This window comes from Saccoglossus kowalevskii, chromosome 14 (assembly GCF_978046115.1).
Source record: "Saccoglossus kowalevskii chromosome 14, keSacKowa6.1, whole genome shotgun sequence".
Lineage (NCBI taxonomy): Eukaryota > Metazoa > Hemichordata > Enteropneusta > Harrimaniidae > Saccoglossus > Saccoglossus kowalevskii.
The window spans coordinates 9,797,913-9,808,005 of record NC_140654.1 but is presented as its reverse complement, the minus strand read 5'-3'; the positions used below and the strand labels follow the sequence as shown (position 1 = coordinate 9,808,005).

The following is a 10,093-nucleotide window of genomic DNA, read 5'->3' as shown; positions in this document are numbered from 1 at the left end:
CGCCTTGGACTCAGACAGGTATACATATTTGTATTAAAAATGTTTAGGCTACAGTTATAATGTTTTGATTAGTAGTGATAAAATCAGTGGCAATTTCATTAGGTACTTGCTCTGATGTATCAACATTTACCACAATCTGATTGTCCAATGTTTAGTGAAAACGATTGTAACAAGAAGTCGGAAATATCACATTTTACTAAAAATTACAAAAATATTTTTCAAAATTAGAGGATTAAGGATAGCATCACGAAATGAACAAATCAAAGAGAGGTCTGCCCAAGGTATATATACACTAAGTATCAAAGCAATAAGCTTTTAGTTTTCAAGAAGAAGTCTAACAAGTAAAAAGTTGACTTGAACGCCGACGAACAATCACTCATATAAGCTCCACTCAACAAAGTCGACAGTGCAGCTAAAAAACAAAATTAGTACATACTGTAAAATAACATAGTCCATACATGGGGCTTTTAACACTGTGAGTACCAGATATTTTGTCCACCCAAAATTTAGTGCAAATATTTTCACATTTTATAAAACTTTTCTTTAAATTTCATCATCTTTTTGAATCATACAGACAATTTCATATATTGCTTTTAGTTTTTGATCAAAAGATTTCATGTGGAGAGAAGCAGACTGTATAAATAATTTTGTAGATGGTGCCCAAAGTTGACAATGGCGTCAAGGGGTTAAAACAAACAGTTATTTCATTGCAATCAATTATACATTACCAAAAAGTTTTTAGAAACAAAATTGAGTACAAGAACATAATACCCATAAAACACAGTAAAAGATACACAAATACCACTGTACTCACATTTTCAAGTTTTGTAAATCCAAGTACTTTGAAACATTTATTTCCAGGTTTATACGCCATATTGTCCAAATCTTCTTTTGACATTGGTATAATATCACTACCATAGCGATATCCTGACATAAAAAGATAATAACATAGTTAATTTATGGAAACCTTGCCCACAAGAACACATTCAGATATGAGTCAGTCTTGATGATAGCATACTACTACTAATACTAGAAATACTACCGTAAAAATCATAATTGAGGCTGCAGATCTAATAGAAGCTGCACCACTAACTTGAGACATTGTTTCTTGTTGAAATTAACATGTTTTGATCCCAGGGAAACCCTGCAATATAAGCCGTCCCAGATTTTTCTGAATTAAATACACGGCTAAGAATATTCCAAAGAAAATCGATAAGGAGATAGCAGTTTTCATGATCAGTTTGTTTCGGTACCTGTTTTAATATTAAATCAGACTTAGAAATCTTATCTGAAAAAAAAAATCACCACCTTTAACAAGATCTTCTTGATCAATCTCAGTTTCTTCATCGTTATTTAAATGATAGGACCGTGCATATTTTATGGAAAATTCCTTGCCGGCTGTTTTCATGTAAGTACTTCCCCATCCACGAGGCATTTTACCTTCTTTTACCTAGTTAATGTAAAGATAAATATTTTGAAATAAAAAGATTTTAGTTTTTTCTTCATGAGCTTTACTGGAAAGTACCAACAAAAAATATTCAACAAAGTATTCAAACTTTGAGTCGTCTGCGAGACAAGGAGCCACAGATCTTGTGCAAAAAAAACACACAACACTAGAAGTATGATATACTGTTGAATGCCCTATAACTAACAATGCAAGAATTCTTGCATTTTTCAACAACTCAAAAATATCAGTTTTTACCAAAAATGACAAAAATATTCACCAAATTAGAGAATTATATATATACTATAATATGAACAAATCTAAAAGAAGTTTACCCAATTTACATATACACCAAGTATCAAAGCAATCAGGCTTGTAATTTTTCAAGGAAAAGTCGAAAAAGTAACAAGTTGATGACGGACGATCACTCGTATGATTTCAATAAATATACAGTAAAAAAAAAGTGTTTTTTATAAAATTTAAGAAAGTGGTTGTGGTTTCTAGGATATTTTTAAAAGCCAAATTCCAAGTTTTTTCAATGCATGGAAATGTGATTTTTGAAATTCCGGTACATTTCTGGAATTCCAGACTGTATACGAACCCAGTATTTCATGTCCACATATGATAATTACCTTGTAATATCCACATGCTGGTATTTTTAAATCATCACCAATTTCCAGTTTACACTTCCATGTCACTTGTTTTGTTGTTCTTGCTTGAAAGAAGGCCAGTGCAGGTAATGCTTCACTGGAAAGCAACAAATAACAATTCAACTACTGTCGAATACTTTATTTTCGCTGGAAATAATTTTCGCTGAAAAGGTTTTTTTGGCGTTCTTTGTGGAATATATTTTCACTGATTTTTGGCGAGTTGAATGTGAAATATAGGAAAAAAAGTCTATCGCTGGATTTTATTTTCACGGAATCATCCCTTCAGCGAAAATAGCGAAAATAAATTCAAGTATTCCACAGTAGTCTACTTAAAATTATTAACAAACTAAAATGTTTATTATTTCCTTAACACATGGCCAAACTGTTAACACATGTGTTAAACACAATAATTATGCAAAATAGCAAAAATATTTTTAATTTTAATATAAAAATTTAGATTTTCAGCCTTTCAGAAGTGTTGCTTTTTGGTCACATGTTTGCTCTGAATATTCTGATTGGTTGTAATGAATTCTAATTTGCATACAATCTGAAGTCTATGCAATTTGCACTGGTTTCAGAAAAATTAGTAACCACATCATTGAATGGGACATGAGCTGTATACTTATTTGCCAATTGCTTCATTTTTCAAGACCCAAATTATATTGAAATGATACAAGACAACAAACATGAGCATTAGTGTATTTTTGGTTCTAAATTTTTATGTGGCTTCTATAACAAATTTTAAGGAGCTTCACCGAGGCACACATGTAGCTTTGACGCCCAACGAGTTTGCCTTGGTTACTTTTTGATACTCTTTATATTATTCCTATGCATGGATGATATGGCCATTTTATAAATATTGAAAATGGATGCCCTCTCAACTTCTAGCCCTGTAAATCACATAATTGCCATAACAGGATGCAAATAGCCAGAAAGTTTTATACGCATATATTGTACATTACAATATGTTTGCCCATACTGTAATGCATTACTTGTTTTCGCTAATACCGTACTCGACCGCGTTAGTGCCCATGCCCAAGCAAGCGCCCCCCCCCCCACTTTTGCGCAATTTTTATATTTGGGGTCACACATGTGAATATGTTGTGAATGCGTAGACCACGGTAACAGAGTGTAAACTACGCTTCAACAATGACCTGTTAATACAAGTAAAATGCGGTAAATATTTCATGCCATATTCACTTTACCTCTCAAAAATGGCTAGTTACTAGTTTTTTGGAAAAACCAAGTTTATTCACTGAAATCAATTCTAACAGATCGTACTTTGACATCAATAATTCACTTCTGCATTGCGTTACCGGAAAGTCTTCGGGAATTTCCAAAGAATTGCGTCAGTACAATACAGCATTCTGATTGGTTAATAACCAACTTGACCCATTAGGTCAAAGGACGCTGCTGCAGGCCAAATCTGCAAATGCATCATGGCGGAAAGTGATTTTCTTCAAGAGTTTGCGTACGATCCAACACCTTCGTCAGTGGAAATAATGATGAGAATTTTGATGAAGACTGTGTTCCAACAGACTCTAATGTTTTTAATTTCGTAAATTCTGGTGGTACATAATTAATATTGTAATAAAATGTGCATATTTTTTGTGATCATTTCTGTTTCTTCATTGTGAAAATGACGACGCAACTAATTTCGTAATTTGATTTTCCCTCATTGACGTAATTTGTCACATGATGAATCAAAATTTTCATTTGCACTCTTTTTCGAGGGGGGTGCCAGGTAAGTGCGCACCCCTAAAAAATCATGATTTTCCAAGTTGAGGCCCTTGGGCGCTAACGCGGTCGAGTATGGTAAGTAAATAACTTAAAAAATAATGAAATTAAATGTCAGTAATAATAAAATGGTTTTACAGTATGTGTTCACATTTGTTTGTACTCAAAAAGTAATTTTTTCAAAAAAGTGCAACTAATGATTTTTCAAATATTTGTTCTCTGAATTCCATACAAGAATGAAAAATTGCGTAACATAATTCTTCCTTAATTAGATCATGAATAAATAATTTTGGAAGATTGCTGAATCATTTTTTTGTGAATAAATGTATTTTTGTTAGCAGCAATATTATTATATAATTAAAGATAACAATAACTTCACACATACATCATACATAATGTAATACATATGCAATCACGTTCTGATTCAAAATGCCCAAATGGCGGCCATTTTTGTGATAAAATATCATCAAATATCAAGCATTTCTGGCATTTATAGATGGATTTTGTTCAAACTTGGTACATACATTCGACATCATGAGTTCCTGATGCACGTTATTTTATTTTTCAGATTAGATTTAAAATGGTTGATTGGTGGCCATTTTGTTTTAATGAATACGCTTCTTTATTTTATATAATCACTATACATTATGTTATAGATGTACTCAAAATGGCCGATTTCGTTTTAATTAATGCTGTTAAGATACAAGATGTAAATTATTTTAATGTTAAAAAATCATAATCATATTCCTGACATGTGTATATTATGACAACTATATTACTATAAACAAAACTATATATCTTAAATTCGATAACTAACGGGTACTGTGCCATGCATGGCTTGTTTACATGGTTTTACCTGAATGAATAACAGGATCCATCAGTTGCTTCAAGAATATGGGACATTAAAGCTTCTCCAGCTCTCTGTTGCGGAGTTTTCTCTTTTCTACTTGGCATATTGGAGGCTCCACCAGCATGGTTCTCATCAGCACCACCATCATTATCATTATCATTGCCGTCCATGTCAGGACCACTGATGAAAAAAGAATAATAAACCATATCACATGTGATATGTATCTATGAATCTGTTTTTGTACATACCCAAATATTGCACCGGATCACTGTAAATTACTGAGCACAAAACACAAAAACAAAACCACTAATCAACTTCTAGTTATCCTCAAAAACAGTTCCAGTAAAGTATTCACAGACCCCTATTTTTCATGTGATGTGTGAAAACCAGAATAAATAAAAATAATTTGATTTTTGGGAGATGTGTTTCGGCAAATAAAATATGAAAAAAGTTATTCAACTCAAAGTTATTCACAGATGTTTGTGACATAATTTACTACTATAGCTGTTCATTCGAGCTGATGAGTTATGACAAGAACATTTTATAAGTTAATGGTAATACTGTCTCAATAAATGTTTTGAATTAGTGTCCAACAAAACATTGGTATTGCGAACAATACTAGTATATAATTGCCAGTGTTCTTGTTTAATTTTTTACCAACTAAATTAATTGTAATCCAACCAGCAAGTATGAACAAAATGGTGAATTTGGTGACTTACCGGTACTCAGACAATGCGTGGTAAATAGATATTTTGACTATTTTTAAATTAGTGATTATAAAATGACTAGATATGAACTAGAATAAACAAAATGGTACATTCAACGACTTACTCAGACAATGCAAGTCTTGAAGTGTGGTAAATAGTTATTTGGACTATTTTAGTGATTATAACATGACGAGATATGAACATGAACAAAATGGTGGATTTGATGACTTACTCAGACAATAAAAGTGTGGTAAATAGTTATTTGGACTATTTTAGTGATTATAACATGACTAGATATGAACTAGGTTGAACAAAATGGTGGATTAGATGACTTACCCAGACAATAAAAGTGTGGTAAATAGTTATTTAGCTATACTTACATGAGATTAATTTCAGTTTCCAGTGACTTCAGACCATTTATAATAGCATCAAGTTTGTCATCAGTGAACTCACCACCAAGATTAGAGAAGACAACGATTCGATTTGAACCAAATTTCTTACCCCGAATCGACTTTTCCATTAAATCCATTGATACAACCAAAGCATCAACAACTGAGTACATAGTCAAGGTCACCACAATTATAGAAATAAAGTTCATGAGCAAATCAGAATAACCCAAGTGCAGGCATAATATTTAAATGAAGATATTTATGTGCCGAGTTTTTGAGATGCTAAGAAGTTGGTTACCACTGAAACAGATCACCAGATGCACTTGACCTTGATATTTATTATGTTGTTTGATTTAACTACCAAGACAACCCAGATAAACGTTCACGTCATCAAAACGCTGTAAGTCTGGGAGTAATATACCCATTTTAAAAATACTTTATTTTCACTTGGAATTAATTTTCGCTATTTTCGCTGAAGGAATGATTCAGTGAAAATAAAATCCTGCGAATATACTTTTTTCCTATATTTTACCTTCAACTTGTCTAAAATCAGTGAAAATAAATTCCATACAGAACACACAAAAGTCCTTTCAGCAAAAATAAATTCCAGTAGAAACATTAACACAGTCTGAATCATGAAAATAAATTACAATTGGATGGAAGAATTTAAAAACAGGGGTGAACAAAAGTTCAAACAACATGTTTTAAGGATACAATCTGCGGATATATTGCTGGGTTGTATATCTTTGACAACATATTCTAATAAACTGATGGTAGCAAGTCCCAACGGTTTAGCTACTGTTATATTCTGGTATTCTTCACCCTCGGCTAGGTCGTTAGCAGTCTCTGACGTACCAAATAATACCAATCCTACTTCGTCTTTGGAATCAGCAAATACCTAGAAAACAGAAATGTTTTTTAGAAATGTAGTTAGAGAAAGAATCTGAATGAATATGACAGTGCAAAGCATGCTGGAAAGCATGCTGGGTTCTCATCAGCACCGCCATCATTATCCCGGCTGACAACCGTAAAAAGTCAATCAATCAACGGTCTCTATTAATTTGCACAACCAATTTATTTTCAAAAGATAAATTTGTAATTTTGTTGTTGAAATAACTGGTTTTCTGAATATTCATCTTTGGCATCAATTTGTAGTCGCATAATTATTTTTGGGCATGATTGAGTACTGTGTACAAAGCTGCCCCACCAATCCCTATGCGTGTACTTTATCCAGAAAAAATTAATCAATATTTATTCCATCAAAAAGTACTCTGTGCACATGAAAGAATAATTTGGATTAATTATTCTATTATTAGTTCACGCACTGGAAAACAATTACTTTTACTACCACTAATTAATGGAAATTTATGAATTATGTATAATCCTGACTGCACTTTTTAATGCATCAAAACTACAATAAATACGAATAAAGTATTTTTTTATTCAAGAAAACTTAGAAAGAACTGTGTGCTGAGACATATTGAAAATTAATTAAAAATGTAAGATTAACCTTTCAAACAAGAAGCTACACAACATGGAAACAATGTGATCCACATTATTGAAGATTATAATATGTATAGAAAATAAATTTCATTCTACATCTATGGTTCTCACTCTAGTTTATTCCAGAGAACCTCTACCTCTATCCTGACAAGTTGGGGTAGATGGCGCCCTGGACTGTTGCGATCGCAGCAGTCGGGGCACCACCTATGCCAACTTGCCTGACTATTCTACCGCATGTTCAATTTAAATCTGATTTTTTGAGATGTCAAAAATTAGAAAATAATATTTAGAAAATCAATATACATGTTTTTTCAACATTAAACTGATCAGGTCTATGAATTACCCAAGAGCTGCCCCAGGAAGATAATGATCGTTTCCCCACAGACCCTATCAATTTTATACCTTACATTCTGATGGTATGTAAATAATGAAATAAAATGTGATCATTTCTGTCTCTTTATTGTGAATGTGTCGTGAAAATCAATAACGATGCAACTCATTTCACAATTTTTATTTCACTAATAAAAAAGATGTACTGTTCACCCTAATCTGGCACATGGTGAACAAAAAATGTCACAATTTTTTGAGCTGAGTACCCTGGGTGCCAAGTCAGATGAGTATGGTATGTTTTTTAGATATCAATGGAACAGTCATCAAACAGCTAAATTGATGAATTATCATGCAAATTAGGTAAATAATATCATGTAAATAATATCATGCAAATTAGGTAATCAAATATGCACATCAGCATCAGTTTCATTGAAATCCTATAAGTGGTTCTTTAGATATCAGTGAAACATACACAAACACATACATACAGACGCACTAGCTGCAAAGGTAGTTTATGTGTTATTTTGTTCTTGTATATATTTTTTTTTAGTTTCAAAGTAGTCATTGCGTATAATATAAATGATTAATAAAAAAAAAATTGTTGGGCAACTAGTTTCAAAATTTGGTTGTCCCATAACAAAAATGATTGCCCGAGCCAAACACCGATTTTAAACCCTGCCACTTTTATCAAATTTCAATGCCTTGTGAAAAACAATAGAAAAAACTTTTTACTGTTCCAATACAAACCTTCCTCTGTAGGATTCTAGATATTGCTTTGATAGATGTTTCCAGACAAGTTTCTTGTCCATCTGGTGCCTGGTTCATGGATGGACCAACATCAAGACATATTACAATAGCTTCCTGTAATAAAGAAAAAGAATATTAATTCATCGAATGGATTCAAATTACTTGAAATTTAATATTGGAGAATTAAATCTGGGTTTGCTAAGGAGGGAGGACAGCACAAAAGCACTCACACAGAGACGGTGTTTGGGTACAGTAGTGGGATTTATTACTAATCTAAAACACACAATTAACTACTAATGATGAGATCAGTGGTCTGCCTCTTTGACAACAAATGGTGGAAATGTCAAAGGTGATATTCAAATCACTGGCAAGGCTGAGCCACCTGGGAGACCACTGGTAACTGTTGTATGTACTACAACCCAAAACACTACGAATACCCAAACAACATTAAAGTGAGTAGGCAGGTTAGTTGCAAAACGCTGTGATGTCAATCTAGTACCAATTATTGCACAGCCTGCGTTTGCATAGAGGGACTGTGATGCAGTTGCATAAAACAATGTACTGTAAAATACTTTATTTCCACTTGGAATTAATTTTCGCTATAAAATCCAGCGAATATACCTTTTTCCTATATTTTACATTCAACTCATCAAAAATCAGTGAAAATAAATTCCATACAAAATACCCAAAAAATCTTTTCAGCGAAAATTAATTCCAGCTAAAATAAAGTATTTTACACACATTGCATATGGAGAAGAGAAATGACTGCATTGTTTTTGTTACATTGAATCATCATGAAAAGAAATAAGTGTGCAATAATCATTGAATATTGAACTCTTTTCAACCATAGACAACTTTACAGAAAAAAATTATAGTGCATGTAGGAATATGATATTTTAGGAGTGACCAGGGATGAGACTTACAGCTCCCTGTAGTGACCAACAATTGATGTAAACTATTCTTTGCATTAAAATGATGATATCCATAGCAACATAATCACCACATATATTCTCATCCAGAATGTCTCCACAGAGTAAATACTAAATAACGGCATTTTACACAATTGTTTTTATTTGTTTTGAATTGGATTTGTTTTGAATTCCACGCGATACCTATTATCCCACGCAGCGTCAAGTGTCAACAAGGTCACGAAAGGTCAAAGGCGAGGAAGGTACCGCCGACAAACCCACGTTACTGAATAGCCTGGTCAACTGCTATAGTTCTGTCTGTTTGACATTTATATGCAATCGGTCACAGCAAATGAAGACAGGTAATGCAGTGCATATAACTAAAAAGGCGATTAAAAAAGTGCTTGCAGCGTTTTACATGTGAAAATTTCTCGCGTTTGAGTAGAAAGTGAACGACGTTTAAATTTGGTCTACAAGCATAACTAACACCCAAATCAAATATCCACATCGCAGCTATGCTCACCAATATTCCCATGACAACTGTAACCTCAATCATTAATTTGTCACTCGCATGTATTTTGAAGTCGACTCACCTTTCCGTCACCCGCCATGTTGATGGTTCAAAACCTGAGATTTGAGCGCCCTCATAGGCATACAGAAAAATCATCAAAACGAAACCTACTTTCGATGCTAACTACAGTTAATTTTTGAATAGTTACAGCCTGTATTCACAAATTTGTTTTCAAAAACCATTTCTCTAACAATATTGTAACTTCTATGCTTAATCACATTAAAAAAAGAGCAATGTGTTCAAGGAGTTTATACTCA

General features: G+C 32.9%; 1 protein-coding gene across 1 annotated transcript in view; it reads right to left on the bottom strand.

Annotated features, from left to right (window-relative positions):
• LOC102807918 (DNA repair protein Ku80-like) overlaps nucleotides 1-9,907 on the bottom strand; it is a 40,234-nt gene extending 30,327 nt beyond the window's left edge. Inside the window, exons 1-8 of the mRNA XM_085507637.1 lie at nucleotides 9,859-9,907; nucleotides 8,358-8,471; nucleotides 6,492-6,675; nucleotides 5,769-5,940; nucleotides 4,688-4,861; nucleotides 2,077-2,191; nucleotides 1,309-1,450; nucleotides 815-927 (exon numbers count right to left, since the gene is read on the bottom strand). Coding sequence (XP_085363763.1) covers nucleotides 815-927; nucleotides 1,309-1,450; nucleotides 2,077-2,191; nucleotides 4,688-4,861; nucleotides 5,769-5,940; nucleotides 6,492-6,675; nucleotides 8,358-8,471; nucleotides 9,859-9,876 — 1,032 coding nt within the window. The 5' untranslated portion in view covers nucleotides 9,877-9,907. The remainder of the gene's footprint in view (nucleotides 1-814; nucleotides 928-1,308; nucleotides 1,451-2,076; nucleotides 2,192-4,687; nucleotides 4,862-5,768; nucleotides 5,941-6,491; nucleotides 6,676-8,357; nucleotides 8,472-9,858) is intronic.
• Nucleotides 9,908-10,093: the final 186 nt, after the last annotated feature.